The 17,484-nt window shown below is 41.1% G+C and overlaps 1 protein-coding gene across 5 annotated transcripts in view; it reads left to right on the top strand.

The window, feature by feature from the left end:
• The window catches only part of cacna1g (calcium channel, voltage-dependent, T type, alpha 1G subunit), a 218,841-nt gene extending 204,396 nt beyond the window's left edge, over positions 1–14,445 (top strand). For 4 of the 5 annotated variants that reach the window (XM_063481626.1, XM_063481623.1, XM_063481622.1 and 1 more), the window contains 4 exons: positions 3,306–3,428; positions 6,269–6,464; positions 6,625–6,794; positions 12,457–14,444. In XM_063481626.1, the coding sequence (XP_063337696.1) occupies positions 3,306–3,428; positions 6,269–6,464; positions 6,625–6,794; positions 12,457–13,470 (1,503 nt within the window). In that variant the 3' untranslated portion in view covers positions 13,471–14,444. Of the gene's footprint in view, positions 1–3,305; positions 3,429–6,268; positions 6,465–6,624; positions 6,795–12,456 lie in introns of all 5 variants that reach the window. The other variant, XM_063481624.1, reaches the window with a different exon arrangement.
• Positions 14,446–17,484: the final 3,039 nt, after the last annotated feature.

Below are 17,484 nucleotides of genomic sequence, written 5' to 3'. Positions count from 1 at the left end.
CCATACCACTGAAAAGCTGCCTCTCCGTGAGTATGTGTCCTGACTTTAGGGACAATCAAAAGGCCAGTACCAGAGGACCTCAGGGTCCGCGAGGGTTCATATGGTAAAAGCAGATCTGAAAGATAAGAAGGCCCAAGACCATTAAGACATTTAAAAACCAATAAAAGAACTTTAAAATCGATCCTGAAACACACGGGGAGCCAATGCAGCGATTGTAAAACCGGTGTAATGTGGGCCCGCCCTCTGGTCTTCGTCAGCACACGAGCTGCAGAGTTTTGCAAAAGTTGCAAAGGTGAAATATTCTTTTTGGGGAGACCAGAGAGCAGGGCATTACAATAATCAATGCGACTGGTAATAAAAGCATGCATCAGCATCTCCGTAGTGCATCAAAACAGTTACATAACTATTAAAGAGTTTTAACTGATGCTAATAATGTTTTATAAAGTGTTTAAATAGGCAGCAGTGTTTGCTTGCACCTAGTTTAGAGAAAAAAGCTAATTATTTAATACCCTGCTGGATTTGTTTGCTCGCTTACAAAGAAATGAACACTCTCTAATTTTTATGATGGTCTTATAAAAACACATTACATAATTGATTTACATATCACTGAGTAAAATGAGTATTTGATTCCCAAGTAAAACATGACTCATTATTTATTTACTTATTATTATTAAACCCTTTGTTGGCAAGTACAGTGGTAAGATGTTTCTCACAGTTGGTCACCAGGTTTGCACACATCTAAGCAGAGATGTTGGACCACTCCTCTTTACAGAAACTTTCTAAATCCTTTAGGTTTCTTGGCTGGTTTTTAGGCAACTTTAAGCTTGAGCTTCCTCCACAGATTTTCTATAGCAATGAGGTCTAGAGACTGGCTAGGTCACTCCATGGCCTTAATGTGCGTCTTCTTTAGCCACTGCTTTGTTGCCGTGATGGTATGTGTCACTGTCATGTTGGAAGATCCATGCATGACCCGGCTGAGGGAAAGAGGTTCTCGCCCAAGATTTTACAGTACAAGGCCCCTTGATGTGTTAAACTCAACCTGTACCCATTAGCAGAAAGAGCCCCAAAGTATAATGTTTCCAACTCTGTGCATGACAGGGTAGATGGTGTTCTTTAGGCCATACTCAGCATTTCTCTTCCTCCAAACACGGCAGCTCGAGTTGATGCCGGGAAACTCAATTCATCTCCTAAATCTTCTCTGAATTATTTAAATGTTCACTGGCAAACTTAAGATGCATGTGCTTTCTTGAACAAAGGGACCCTGCAGGGACTGTAATATCCATTACAGTATGGTATACTGCCTTCAGATCATTAACAAGTTCCTCCCGTGTTTACGTTCAGGTTGATTCACCATCTTTTTCACAATCATTCTCATCCCATGAGGCAAAATTTTAATGATGTTAATTTTATATTTCTTCCATATCTGAATAATTGCACCAGTTCTCACCGAGCTTCTCGCTGTTGGCCTTGTAGACAATTTCAGCCTTGTGTAAGTCAACAGTCTTGTCCCTGTTTTCTGACCGGTCTTTTGTCTTGCCCATGATGCTGAAGAATTAAGTATGTGAGACACAGATTCTGTGGTTAATTCTGGCTGAGTTGTAGGGGATCAAATACTTATTTCACTCAAAGCATGTTTGTCACACTTACATGTTTCACTTTTTCCACATAAGTAAGGTTTGGATAGCATTCTTTCCCACTAATTGAAGTCATTATCAAAAAACTGCATTTTGTATTTCCTTGCCTTTGTCTAATATTAAATTTTGTTTGATGATCTAAAACAGGGCTGTCCAACTCCAGGCCTCAAGGGCCGGTGTCCTGCAGGTTTTAGATGTGTCCTTGATCCAACACAGCTGATTTAAATGGCTAAATGACCTCCTTAACATGTCTGGAAGTTCTCCAGAGGCCTGGTAATGAACTAATCATTTGATTCAGGTGTGTTGACCCAGGGTGAGATCTAAAACCTGCAGGACACCAGCCCTCGAGGCCTGAAGTTGGACACCCCTGATCTAAAACATGGAAGTAAAAAAATACAAGTGGGGGCAAATAGTTTTTTACAGTATATACATAAGCCTTGGCCTAGAAAGCAGCAAACAGAAGTATGAACTGTCCAAAGAACTCAGTTTTATTAAATAAAGACATCCCTGTCTGTTTAATATCCTGCAGCCCTACAGCCATTACCATTTTTGTACTGGCATTCTTCTTCATTGAATATTTTCCCCTTACTAACCAGCCTCGCTGCCCACCAAAGCACAGTGCGTCATGTCCCGCCTCAACTATGAGCTCATTCCCTCATTCACTTACACTCATTCATGCTTGGCAGGTTTTTGGTCTGCTTCTGCAGCCTCAGTGGCGTGGTTTAAAGTTTGCCCGTCTCCCCTACACAACGTGTTTCTGTGTCTGTATGAGGACGTGACAATGCTTGTGCATTTACTCAGGTGATTGTGTCATTTGCCAGTCAGTCACAGCAGAGTGATAACCACCTAAAGCCAGCAGATCACACACTGTTAAATCCTGCACAGATGTGGCTCAATCAATAGGCTATGGATCACTTGAGCCATTGAATAATGCATCTGGGTGCCTGTTTTTCTCATTTGAAGTCAAATTACATTAGCGCTGTAAAACCCCCATCTTCTAAAAGCTTTAAATGGGTTTGAGATCTCAGCATTAGATGCCACAGGGCAATGTTCTCCTTCTGATATGTTAACAAATAGCGAGTTTCAGTCCCTGCATTTTTATTCACGAATGACCCATTTGCCTGACAGAAACAATTTCCCCTGTTAAACCAGTGTGAAGGCAAAAAAATAAAAAATAGCAGCTCCTTTGACATGAGCCAGAAATACTGAAGACTTTGAAACACTCAGAGATGAAACCAATCTCTGAGGTGTTTTACAAGAAGTCCCTAGAAAATTAGGTTATTTGGATTCTTCTTCTTTAGCAACATAAGCAATTAAATGTGCCATTTAGTGCTTAATGTAAATGAATCCCCGTCCTGTCTTGTAATGTCTTACTGGCATCATATTTCGCTGTTAAAGAATCACTCTGCTGTGCATTTTCCTGTGTCACAAAAAAAGTCCACTAACAGCTGACTAAATACAGCCGTTTTTTTGTTGTTGTTTTTACTTTGTCCTTCTTCCTCTGTTGTTTTGCTCTGCTACATACTTCTAGTTTATATGTGGTGTGTTTTTTTAAACTTGTATTGTTCTGTTAGTTTCAGGTTTTATCTGTGTAACGTCCTTCTATTTATGTACTGCACAGAGTGCGCCTTTGTTTTCTCTGCTCACCAGCGGTTGTCTCTTCCTGCCTAGATCCCTCTAGCGGAGATGGATGCTCTGTCTCTGGCCTCTGAGAATTCCTGGTCCCTAGCTCTGACAGACGACTCAACCCCCGACGATTTTAACCCCCTATTTCTAACCACTCTGGAATGCAATGTACTGACAGTTCCTCTCTTCATCTTTCTCCATTGTTATTTCTTCTCCTTCCCCTCTGCAGTGGCTTGTACTGTCTCCTTCACTGGGTATTTCCAAAGTCACTTGACCCTCCCCACCACCAAACTTACACACTGGTGTAAGTAACAAGGGGAAGCCAACTGGATGCTAAATTAGCTAAAAATATATTTTTAAAAAAGATGATAGCATTGATATGTACCACTAATTACTTATTTTTGAAAATAAGTAAAAACCACCCACTTGTTTTTCTTTCTTCATAGAACGTCTGAATGAGCTCTTTGGCGTGCAGCTCATTACAATTCTATTTGAAGTCGGCCATGTTGTGTATTTGGGTTTCTTTGCTAAAGCTGCTGCTTCTAAAGCTGTGTCCCAATCATAGGCCGCATCCTTCGGAGGACCCGGCCTTCGCGGTCTACGTGAGCCAAAGAGCTCATTCAGACATTCTATGAAGAAAGAAAAACAAGTTTAGACCAGGAGGGCCGGAAGTGCGAGGCTGTGAAATGGGACGGTCTAGCCTTCAGATTTGCGTCACCGCTGTCTCTGTGGAGTTTAATAAACTCAGCTGTCTGCTCCTCACTCACTAATATATAACACGACACTGGAGTAAATTCTCGACCATCTCACACTTCTGTTTAATCAGTTTTCTGTTTGACATTTATTCAGCTGTGTGAAAACTATAACTTTAATCTCAGCCAAACCGATTTACTCACAAACAAATAAAACACTGAAAAAAGCCAAACAATAACATTTTTAAGTCATCTAAGTGACTTGTATATCATGTTTAACCTGAGTAGCGAAAAGACCGCAGGGGTCTGAAAACGATGTGCTGGGAGTTAGTAGTTCTCACCGGCTCTAATGAGCCTCGACCTCCCAGTCAGCTATTGAGCTGGTGTGTAACAAACGTCTCCGAAAACGTGTCTTTTTTTTTGTCTTGATAAACCGAGCAGATATTTGAAGTTTACATGGCTACATTCCCAGACCCAGAAAGAGTAATAAGAGTAATATTAAAACTAAGTAGCTGCCGCCATTGTTGGAAACTGGAATTGGCTGGGCCGCGCTATGAATTCTGGGATAGTTTGGGCCACGAAGGATACACCCGACCCATCCCTCAAATTCGGGGAAATGAAGGACGTATTAGTCGGCCGCATTTGGAGCAGCCTTCAAATAAGGACAGACTTTGTTGCCAAGCTGTGACGTAATCGGCCTTCAAATGCGGCCTCTGAAGGATGCGGCCTATGAATTGGGACCTTAACTGTTCTGGAATGGGGCGTGGCCAGCAGCAGCTCATTTTCATTTAAAGCTACAGCTTATTTGGAGCTGAGATTAAAAAAAATGTAAGCATAGCAAAAAAACAACCAATCTTTTTTTAGTTTAAACTTTATAGACAGATTCTGGGAACGTGTGAGACTTTATTGAACTTGTCAAAATTGGATTTAATATGGGAAATATGAGTGGAGAACTTTTTCTGTTTCCTGTGTAACTGATTCCAAATAATTAAATAAATAAAATGTACAAGGCTTACACTTTATACCTTGCACATACAATAATAATGGGTCACTTAAACCATAGTTGACGCGTGACAACTGCTAAACAAATGAGACGTTGTGTTAAGTATAACAGTGAGTAAGGGTCTTAGTAAAAGAACATTTTAGACTTGCTGGAAAGAAAGCCAGGCATCTTCCACATCCTGGCATTCTTTGTCATGACCCTGTCCATTATTTTCTTTGAACATGTCGTCATGCACTGCAGCCCATATATGTGTCCTCACTGCAATTAATCTATAGATCCCTCTATGACATGCCATCCTACAGGCTCTGAAAATGAAATTGAATGTCATCTGGGTGTCAGAGTATTATTAACCACCGGTTTGGGTCATTAATGATCACATGGCTTCATGACCAGAGAGGGTCACTGTCACCTTGGCTCAGCGTTGCTGCTGAATCAATACATATATCATCAGAAAAAAAGAGCGCTGGCCAACGAGGTGCTCTTAATTGGATTGTTCTAGGACAAATGCAATAGAAAAATAAAGACAATGGAGCGAAGAGGTAGAGGTGTTCAAGTGGCTTTGAAGTACCCTGGTGAAACAAATTTATCTTTATTTCTCATTCCGCCTTTTCAGCCTGGTGTGTTTTACTTTCCAGTCCAGTCCAGTCCAGTAGAGTAGTGCGCCTCCTTACCTGCCAGTTTGCAGTTTTCTCTCCTTTGACTACTTTTTTCACTTTCTTCTCTCTCTGTGTGTAAACTCTGTTCTCTCCCCTCCTTCTTTCTTTTCCTTTGTGCTTTACGTGTGAGTCTTCGTCTTTTCTCACAGTCCTTTCCTGTCAGCCTACTTCTGTGGATGTGCTGTATGCTGTCCTCTGGTGGTGTACTTTTCAGTCTCCTCTGAGTTGCCGTGTGTTTGCTACAGGGTTGTAAAGTGTGTTGGACCCCCTGTAGCTCTGTGCTGAATGGGAACTGATTCTTTAATGGGTCAGGCTACAGGACACTGCCCTAGCTGACACACAATCACGGCTTAATGTAAAGTTATACGACCGACGGGCTAAAAGCAGACACAAGAAGCAGAGTGTCACATGCTTTAAAAAAGGAATTGGAAATGTTTCTGTGATCTGTGGCAGCTCTGTGCCAGTCAACTCCAATGTGCAAAGATCCTCTGTGTTTTCTGTGTATGCTGATGATCAGTGCCTCTTTGTTGACATTGTGTCGTAGACAGTTGACAACCTGTGAGTGTACTGGTAAGAGTGTGAGAGTAAGTGAGTTAAAGAGCAGCCCAGGCTCTTCGTGTTCTAGGGCGACCCTGATTGTTTTCTCTGCTTCCCCAGGCAGAGCAGCTCGGTCCTGGGGCGCTTCGGGACGACAACCTGTTGAGTGTCAGAAAGCCTGCGGTAGGACGCACGCACTCCCTACCCAACGACAGCTACATGTTCCTCTCACCACAGCCTGTGGGGCAAACATCTCCCACTGCAGCACACCCACAGGGGCCCCAGCACATACTGGGCACTCACAGGGCCCAATCGGGTAATGCCGCATTTCTCTTTAATGTCATTTAGCGTAGAATTTGTTTCATTAGGACAACAGAAATGGGCGGACATGAGGAGGTTATTTTCTCTAAGGTAAACACACCTACTGTAACTGTTGTGCATTCATTGAAGGTGTCAGCACTGTGCTTTGTGTGCAGGCTCCAGTGGCTCGGTGCGTTCACAACCCGCTGAGTTTTCCCAGCAGCTGACCGTTCCCACAGACCTCTTCAGACCCATCAGCCCACACAGCCACTCAGATTCAGAGAGTATACCACGAAACCCACCATCTAGACGCACGCACACATTTAGCCGCACGTTACGCAGACAGGTGAGCAAAACACACCGCTTCAGATTTTCACTTGACTCTAAATTTACTTTTCTAGTTTTATCCTGTCTTTTTACTAATTAGTGTGATAATATATATCTCTGATGTCTATACTTGACTGTGGTCCTTAACTGTCTGTTCATACACTATACAGGCTTATACAAGCTGCTGGAGTTTTTACTGTTTGCTGCCAGTGGAATCGGTGGGATATGGGTTCTGAGTATTAGAACCACTCTGGGAGAAAAATCATAATATATTGAGTGGAAAGCAGTTATTTTTAAACCATAATAGCTAAAAAGAAAGTTTTGTTTTTTCCTGCTTTCTTCTATAACGCTGAATCACTAATTTGTAATAAAAAAAGAATTATACATTATAACAAAATAATAGTACCTGTTATTAAATATGATATTAAAATAATTTAATAACTAATGGCAGTTTTACATGAAACGATCAAGCCTTATTTTTGCAGATATTTGTGGCTACAAGTATTAACTATGCTCAACGTTTAGTGTATTAGGTAGTATTGTTTTATTGTGTCTTCATTTTCACCGTAAACCACAATAAGAAAACATGCCTCCTACACTGTTTTTTTAATTTATTTATTTATTGTATTTATTACAGTGTTATTATTAATAACAGTTTAATATATATAAATATAAATAAGATGCTGATGAAATCTCAAAATTAAAATGAAAGGAAATACACTTTTCTGTACCAAAGTTAGCATAGCGCAGTTAGCATAGCATAAAAATGGTTTAGCTAACCTTGCCCTTTCAAGCTGCGCTACACAGGCCAGCTAGCTTAGTTCAGTCCAAATGAAAAAGAAAACAACTTTCTACCAACATCTAATGAAAATTGTCAATATGGCACAATTTAGTTCCACTCTAAACTAACTGATAAGAGCATATTTGTGAGTAGTATTGATTTTTTTGTTATATAATCTTGTGTTAGCATAACTGCTCATTTGAATGTCTTCCAAGCCTTGAGAAATATTCCTTAAGAGTATTTAAAGAATTTACAAGAAAGCTTACCTAAAAGAGTTCAGGGACTGTGTTAAAAAATAATAGTCAAATATCAAGCTTGTTAGAACTGCATAGCCTTATATACTGTATTTCCATTCCACGAGATTTCGATAAATATCTGCAGCTATTTTCCATTTCTCTAGCAAACTATTAAGAAATGAGGGGTGGCTCAAGACATTTAAAACACTTTATGTCACAACAAGAAAAACGAGCATGTGCTAAAGCAGTGATAGCCATCCAGTTCTGCGTGCAACCTTTCACATTTTTATATAACCATTTTTATCTACTCCATGGTCCAGATAAGGAAATGCATAGTAAGGTTCTTTACTATCTTTCAAATTAGATAATAAGCAGCCTGAAAGCCCGTCGGGTCCTTGAGGTATCCAGATAGAGAATGCCTCAGCAAAGACATCAGCGAAATTCCCAGCCATCATAACTTATTTAAAAACACCACCAAAACTAACCAAAAAGGAAAACTCTATTATATAATCACATTTGGAATATTAATTGTCAGCTTTACCAAACAGAAATTAATGCGCCTATAATATGCCTTTTTTGATAAATCAGGCCTTTAATCTTAATTCAAAAGAGTCTATCCCAAGAGTGGCTCTAAAACTCCATGAAAGAGAATCATTTAAAGCTTTCTGCGTTGGATGTTCTAAACATATTCACTTTTCCCCCTCTGTCTGTCTTCTTCTTCCTGGGGTTTTGTTTATTATTAACTGATCTGCTGTCTCATTTTTCCACACTGTATCTGTTGGTCTTTGATCTCAGCTCAGCTGGGCCCAAAAGCCGCCCGACCCTGAGCTTCTGTTCAAACACAGATACTCCTGTTTCTGAAACAGACAGTAGACTTTAGCTACCACTGGGCCTTTCAGAAACATTGGACTCCATGTTCATCTTCAGAGAGACAGCCCAACAAACACACTACTGCATTCACACACACACACACACACACACACACAGAGTCCTCTCTTGCCCCCCTCCCTTCTTTGCCACTCATTGACCCAGATGTTTGTCTACTGCTAAGCATCAGCCACAGAGTATCTTTAACTCTCTCAACAGGTAGTTAGTTAGCCTGTAAGAAGCTAACTTAGTGAGAGTTTATTGATTTGTGCAAGTGACTGGAACTACATAGCATCTCATAACTGGATCTTCCAGTCACATGATAGAATGTATTGCAGCAAGATACAGGTGAAGTGTGGCTATGTCACTCATGGTACAGTGCACTTAATATATTACAAACAAATACAACTCAGGGGATTGCTACGAAACAGTAAGTGCTGTCCATATGTGTTTGGCTATTTTCTACTCAGAATCATGATTACTGAACACCAGAGAATTTTGTATTGCCTAGGTTAGTGCTTTAATAGTTGTTAATAGTTGAGTGTGGTACTATTAAGTCAGTTTTGCTTATAAAAATAGTTTTGAAAAATTAACTCTGACAGGGTGATCCTTTTAAGCTTCGTTCCAGTGTGCACTCTTATGATTTCCTACCTGGTGTTGCATTGCTGTGGCTGGTGATTGGCCAGGCCTGCTTGTGATACCTTCGCCCACTTGGTGTCACTGTGGTTACAACATTCTCATACAGGGAAACCCCCATAAATCCAAACACTGCTCCGAGTGCTATGCTCTAAAACTCATGCATGTTTTATTTCCTCATCTCTATAGATTTAAGAGCATATTCAAACTGACCCAATTCAACACTGTTAGATTCAAGCACCCTGCTATCAATGCCCTCTCCCAAGTCTGTGAGAGATGAAGAAAAAGTCATGAGTTCATCGGGACATTTTAGCGACCACTGTGCTTATTAACCTTTCCTCTACTGCAGTCGTTACATACTGTTTTCCCTCAGCCTGCTGGCCTCACACCCTGTACATGGTTCTGAATAGAGGTAAGGGTGATCACAATTGGTTGCAAACTCTTCGTGAAACTGCAGCGCTGACGGCTAACAGGGTTTTGTATGAATGGTCAAAGGTTAGACGGTCATTTGGTCTGGCTCGGAGCTCACTGTGTCGGCCAGCGGTCAATCGGTCCATAAAAAAACCCAAAATATAACAAAACAATAATCAAAACAATAAAATACTATACACTTTTTCCAGCTACCTTCCTTCTTTAAAATATTATTCACATATGTGTTTAGCTATATTGTTCGAAACCTTATTAATGGACTGAGTTATTAGTTGAATTAGTGAAAATATATGCCTTAAAGTTCAGGGTAAATTATTCAGATCAATGTAATGTGCCGAAACATCTACCTGGGTCATCTTTCTCTAAATCTACTAGATCTTTGCATGATTCAACGAGCATAATAATCTTTATTTGTAGTATACTGGAATGACACGTGTTAGATCAGTGGTGTCAAACTCCAGTCCTCGAGGGCCAGCATCCTGCTTGTTTTTGAGATATCCCTCGAGGCCTAGAGTTCGACACCTGTGTGTTAGATTGTCTGCCTATAGAGGCGTCCTCCAATTAACTCAACATTTTTTTCTGTTTGGCTGCCTGTCACAAACATACAGAGCTGTGTGCCTGAGGCTACGTCCACACTAATGCGTTTTCGTTTGAAAACGCATCGTTTTCTCTCCGTTTTGGCTTCCCGTCCACACTGAGGCGGCGTTTTCCCCGAAGGAAAACACAGGGTTTTGAAAACGCTCTCGAAAACAAATACATTTGAAGACAGTGCTTTCGCGTCACAGTGTGGACAGCGAAAAGGGAGACTTTCGAAAACGATGACGCATTTTAGTCATGTGATGTAGTCATGTGACCAATTAAACAAAGATAGCGGAGGGCATTATACAGCAGTTTTTTTTTTTGCTCTCAATTTTGACAGCCCTACTAAAGATTAATATCAGTCTGTACATGCTCCACGTTTCAACGAGCCGGAAAGTAAATAAACGGCAGACAGAAATGAATCTTCTTGCGTTTCACGCATGCGCAGTACTGGAACGTAAGCGTTTTTGGCCGTTTCAATGTGGACACACAACTCTGTGAAAATGACTGAAAACGCTAGTGTGGATGCGGAGCGTTTTCAGACGAAAACGCCATTTTCAAATCTAGTGCTAGTGTGGACGTAGCCTGAGATGACCATATTAGGAATATCCCCTCTTTGTGCCATCACGCTGATCTGGAAGTAGAAAAAATGAAGTGGAAAACATAAACACTGAAACAATTGCTTGTACTTAACACTTTTTTGTTTCTTTGTTTAAAGAATAAAATTACCTACTTAAAAATTGCAACAGTTTTGGCTGCGTATTGGACTCCAAACTATTTATGTTGTGGCAGTTTTTAAGTATTATAAGATTTCTATGTCTCACATTATGATTTGTAATAAAAGTAGTCCTTTTGCAGTTTGCTACGGTGGCCCTGCAACTTAGGAAAACACCAGCCAATGCTGCAAAAGCACACAAAACAAAATGTAAATAGAAAAAAAACAACACACAGTGGAAGTTGAATAAAACACAACAGAAGTGCCACAAAAGCTCACAAAAAACAAACAAACAACCCCAAAAAGCACAAAACAAAACTCCCAAAGTAAAACTAAAAAAGCAAAATGGAAGTCTTTCTTTGGTGACAATAACGTGACAAAACAGTTGCAGAACTGCAACCTCTAACATACATGGCAGATGGCCGCCCCTCCCTGAGCCTGGTTGTGTCGGAGGTTTCTTCCTGTTAAAAGGGAGTTTTTCGTTCCCACTGTCACCAAGTGCTCACTGAAAGGTGATTTGATTGTTGGGGTTTTCTTTGTCTCACTTTAGTGTCTTTACCTTAAAGTATAAAGTTCCTTGTGGCAACTGCTGTTGTGATTTGGTGCTATATAAATAAAATGAAACTGAATTGCAGAAGTACCAAGCTAACAGTAAATGGCTAACAGCAAACATGTAGCTACAGTATTGTATGAATCACATGATTAAAAGACATATTACCTCACATCTTTTTCTCCCTCACGACGCTGAAGATTCCTTTGCGTCGTGTAAATGCGTCTCAGTGCGATCCTTCACATGTTTTGGTTTCTGGCTTTTTGCAGTGTTTTAAATTTACCGGTGTTTCCTTAAGTTGCAGTGTGTTTGACCTCCCAAGGCAACCATAATTTTCTCATTATTTTGCATGAAAAAAATGCAAAAAGGTTTACTTTCAAAATTAAATCAGATAGTAGGGTCTTTACCTTACATTATGAAGTGCCTCTCAATAAAATTGAATTGAATTAAAATTAATTGAATTGAAGAATGAGACATAAAATCTTACAATGCCTACGTGAAACAAACATTTACTAAGTTTTTTTTGGCTTCTTTTTTAAACGTCAGAGCACAGAGTAACTTTAAACCTTCAACACATGAATGTGAAAGCACGGAAAGTATCCGCTAATGTCAGATGTTTCTTACCCAATTTACTCTTGAGAAATCTTAATCTGAAATATTGACATTGAGCAACATCATCTTACAATTATCACAATAATGTTTCTTAGAAAACTAAAATAGTACACAGAGGACTGTGACAGTAAGCTGGTCAGACTGTGAACTTTGACCCAAACTGCTGCTTCTCACCCTCATCATCTATCACTAACCAATCTCCCCCCTCTCATCCCCCCCCCACCTTCCTCTCATTGCACATTTACTTTAATTCCCCTCCCCCCACCCATTCTCCAGGTTGCGGTGTCTACTGATTCTCAGGAGGCCCTTTGTACCGACGTAGGGGAAAGCAGTGAAGGACTCGTGAATGTGGCCTCTCTTGGCCTCCCTCCATCCCCTACCCCCTCCATCTCCTCTACCTCTCCCTCTTCCTACCATCATCATCATCACCCTACTCCTCAACAACCAGCTCTGTGCCTGGTCCCTGCCACACCGGGCGCCTCCCCTAAACCATCACGTCCCAGCACAGTGCACACCCAGCACCACGACCAGCATTGCCTCGCCTCCTACTCCCCCTGCCCTTCGCCTCCCCCTCCCATACCCGCCAGGCCGCCCCAGCAGGAGGTGTCAGAGGATCGGGAAGTGTCCCTCATTAACCAGGTGGTGTTGGCGGGCAGCGACAACATCACGGCTGAGGACAGCAGCAGCAGCGGTGGGAACGAGGGTTACGGCAGCTACGCGGGCTGCCAGGAAAGTCGGAGTCCATGTTTGAGGCAGCTGAAGAGGTTCCACAGCGCTGACACACAGGGCCGCAACGCCCTCCTGCCCCGCCCCCGCCCTTACTCCTGGCTGGACGACCCACGGCGCCACTCTGTGGAAGTTTGCTCCCCGGTTGATTCCAGCCCCCAGTGCAGCACCAACTCCACCTCTTCCGGCTTTGTGTCTCGGGCCGACAGCCTGCAGATTCAAAGCCAGATCCCCGCTCAGACCTCCCCCCGCCGCAAGAAGAAAATGAGCCCACCCTGTATATCTGTGGACCCCCCTGAGGGACTGGAACCCCAGTCTGGCCTCTACCCATGCCTGGGTGGGCTCGGTGGCATGGGACTGACTGGGTTAGGGATGCCCCCTCCCCTACCCAACCGGGACACCTACTTGAGGAGGAGAGCACCCTCCAGTGACTCCAAGGACTCCTTTGACCTGGCGGTCGGAGAGGGTTCAGGACAGGACGGAGGTTCACCGAACCCCAACACCAACTCCAAGTTATTAACTCTTCCCAGCTTCTCCTTTGAGAAGACAAGCTCTGAGCACTGAACACCAATACTCGAATACACACACGCACACACACACACACACACACACACACAGCCGGACGAACCCTCCACACACATAAACACACGATGCACTCTGTGTGTCTGTGATGGTGATAGTTCTAGTAATAATGCTGTAGAAAGTAATAATGGTAAAACTACAACAAACAGTAAAAACATCCTTGGTTTCATAAGGAGTGCAGTACTGTAGTAGTGTGACCATCCCTCGTCTTTGTATTGTTACTGCCAAAACAGCCAGAGAAGAAGAGAACGACAAATATTTCTCTGGCTGCAGCTTGACCCCATAACCTCTGGAGTGACATCAGCGCCTGGGTTATTAGCGCCCACTGTGGTCGCCATATGAACTGCCTGGTGTTAATACAGAGCGGACCTGGTCAGTGGAGGTACAAAGCAATATTTAGAGACACTATTTTCTTAAATTATTGGCCCATAGTGTTTGTACAGGATGTTGTTTTTAATTTCATTTAACTGTTATTTTCATGTCTTTTTGTGATTTTCTTTCTTTTTTTTTTGTTTTTTTTTTGGTCAACAATGGTTTGTCTTTGTCTTTCTTTTTCACTGTAGGATATTTCTAGCTTTCTTGGTTTACTAAGGAAAGTGAACGTTTTTCAAAGTGGTGAAAACCAGTATTTGTAGGAATAATATATAAATATATATATAAAAAAAACAAAAAACAAGTCATTAAACTGAGCTTGGATTTTTAAGCACACGCAGACCTTGGTGGTTTGATTGTTGGACGATAACCTGATTGCTTGTTTCTTTCATGTGTTCCTGACAGCTCCAAAGCCTTTTAGACAGAATGACTGATGAACAGTCTGAGAAAAACAGCCATGTCAATTCTTCTCACATTTCATGGCCACTCATCCCAGATTCAGCATTCTTAGTCTGTACAAAAAAAATTCTCATGAAAAGAGATCTTTTGATATCTTAGGTAAGTACAAAGGTAATACACCACATTTGTAAGAATGATTGATTGATAGTTTAACTGATATGGAAATGGCTGCTTTTTAAACATACTGCATACACAACAGTGAGGTCTAAGTTGTATTTCTGCTTCTATATGTTGTGGCACAAGTTCTATGGCAATGATTGTACAATCTGAAGCTACACCGGGACCTCTTCAGCAATGTAAGTACAAGTTAGAGCTACAGTGGGAGAAATAGAATCTGCCAGCCAACTTCAACATCTTCCAGAAGATTGGGGTTGTCTTCGCTGGAGTGAGTGGATGGCTACAAAATCCAGTCAGTCATAAGACAGCGCAACATAGTGTTGATTAGCAGTTCATAAATGTATTCCTATACAACACGCGGTGAATTCCGCTTCATTTTTTTTAACTTTGCTTCAAAGTGGACAGACTTATATTTTTTAAAGTGTTCTTGAGCTTAATTTTTCAGTAATGCAGTAAAAGCATACCTGGATAGAAATACACGCAATGGGATACAACCAGTCATGGATTGGTCTCCCCAAAGCTCAGACCTCAACCTAATTGAAGCAGTGTGGGATCATCTTGACAGGGAACAATACAAAAGGCAGCCAAGATCCAAAGAAGAGCTTTTAATGTCCTCTGAGAAGCCTGGAGAAATCACAGGAAAGCTGCCTGAGAAAGTTCACTCTGCGGTAAAGATTAAAGGTGCTCATACGGTATCAAATATTGATTCTCAAGCTCGAACTTTACAATAATGTACTTCCATGTTTTCATTAAATTCCTGAACCTGTTTCCCATGTTTCCGGAAAACGATTAAGAAACGAAAGGTGGCTTAAGAATTTTTGTAGCCACTGTGTTAGATTACGCATTTTCGCTGCCATGATGCGGTTTATGAAGCATAAAATCATCATTTGTGGTGTAAGAAACTAATGAGGTAAGAGAATTTCACTAACCAAAAATGGAAGCACAGAAAAAGTTTTGCCACCAAAGTAACATGCACTGGTTTGCAGCCTACTTTTTACTGTTATTTATATCTTTGTTACTAGCAGCCAGTGCAGCATAAGCATATCTAGACAGAAAAACATTATCAGTCATTGATTGGCCTCCCCACAGCCTGGACCTCAATAATATGTGTTGCAGCATTGTGGTATCATTTTGACAAAGAACAGAATAAAATGCAGTCAATAGCCAAAAAAGAGCTTTGAATGTTCTTTAAGATAACTGGAAAAGTATTTCTGATAACTGCGTAAAGACATTACAAAAAAGCTTGCAGTTTGCATTGTACTATTAATATCTGTGCCTACTTAGAACCCGAGGACAATATGAAAACCTATACAGCAGTGATTTGACAGTTTAAAGACAGCCATGCCTTAAGCACACTGCTTTATCATCTGTTTTCAATACAGCATGAATATTATGCTGAGAGACCACAAACCCTGCTGGAAAATGTTTACTAAAGCAATGCAGGGACTTATGCATTACCTTAACTTTTCAGAACCAGAGGCCATGTCCATCTTTTATATTCAGTCTTTATAAGTCTAAGCTACTTAAGTGGAACTCCACTTATAAAAGTATGTTCGCAACACACTGTAAAAGTGAAGAGAAACCTTGGGAAATATAGTTAAGGAGAACTACACTGATGACATATGTCAAAGAACCTGTGTAAAGGTCTCAAAGAATATTACAGATGATTAATAGGTGTGTAAAAAGCTTTATGAGGCGACATATATCTGCTCTGTTTCTCTGTCACCTCATTCTTTGCTAGCTCATTTATAGCACTGCTCCTTTCTCACGGAAAGTGGAACTGATTGTGGAGACATTTAATCTTGAAGGCTACATCTTTTTATTCTACATCTTAGATTATGCCTCCTATTTCACTTTGAAAAGTCTGTTACACGAGTAAATGTGCAAACCACCGATTTGAAAATGAAAATAGGGTGTGTGGGGGAAAAGAAGCTCGATAGCCCACTCATCTCTGTGTACAGCTAGAGAACCAAGGCTACATTATCCAATAAATAAATAAAGCAATCCTCTCCATCTCATTCCAGCAACACCACAGGTGCCAAGGGCAAACCGCTGGCACCTGTGGTGTTGCTGTCGAGTGGTGTCTGTGTGCCTTTTTCATGGCCAGTTCTTTTCCTGGCTCTGGCTCTATCTTTACATGCTGTGTCTATTTTTACCTAGCTGACTTGCATGTTAGAAGCTTCAAATTCACCTGTCAAGCCATGTAGTAACACTCAACTTTATTTTTAATGCAATATCAACAGATATAGCAAAACCTGTTCTAGTTGTATAAAGTAATTAGCAATAGAGAGATGTGGCCCTCTTGCTCTCTGTCATCAACTATCCCGTCTTTAAGTGATGATGTTTGAACCCTGCTTCTGGGTCCAAACTAGTCTGCCTATATTACGGCTGTTGTGTTTTTAACATGTTTTAATGCTTTGTATCTTGATCTATTTAATCTGAACAAGCCCCTAAAAATAGTCAGTGATCACTGTCGCCTCACTCAGTTTTTATTACCACTATTCATTTCAAAGCTCAGTTTTTAAAACCTTACAATGTATCTACAGCCCAGCCCATGCAGCAGTATATTAATGACTAACCTCGTATTGTGGATTATCTCAGTTGTTCTCCTGACTGAAGTTTGGTCCGTTTATAGCATCCTGCCATGTGATTGCATTTGTGTCGGGAACCCTCACGTTAACTTTTATCGAGCGGAAAAACGTTAGCATTCACTCTCCAGCTTCACTGTGTATGCTAACATAGCTGTGTCGCTAGCCACCATGTAGCACATCATTATATATCAGCTACCCCAACATCAGTAACACTACAAACGTCACTGTTTAGTTTTCTGTCTTCGTTTATGCTGGAAGTGATAGCAGAGCTATACGTTTAAATTTTTTCAGAAATCCCTCAATCAGAACATGGTATATTATGTTTGAGTGGAAACTAGCAAGCTAACTCCCTGCTAACTTCGAACGCTGTTAAATTTTATAAATTCTGTTTTCGTGGATGCCTGGATGTTAAACTTAATTGTTACACCTGTTAGAGTAACCACCATTTTAAAGATGA

Source organism: Pelmatolapia mariae, linkage group LG8 (assembly GCF_036321145.2).
Source record: "Pelmatolapia mariae isolate MD_Pm_ZW linkage group LG8, Pm_UMD_F_2, whole genome shotgun sequence".
Taxonomy (NCBI): Eukaryota; Metazoa; Chordata; class Actinopteri; order Cichliformes; family Cichlidae; genus Pelmatolapia; species Pelmatolapia mariae.
Note: the sequence above shows the minus strand (reverse complement) of the source record. Positions and strands in the feature narration are given on the sequence as shown.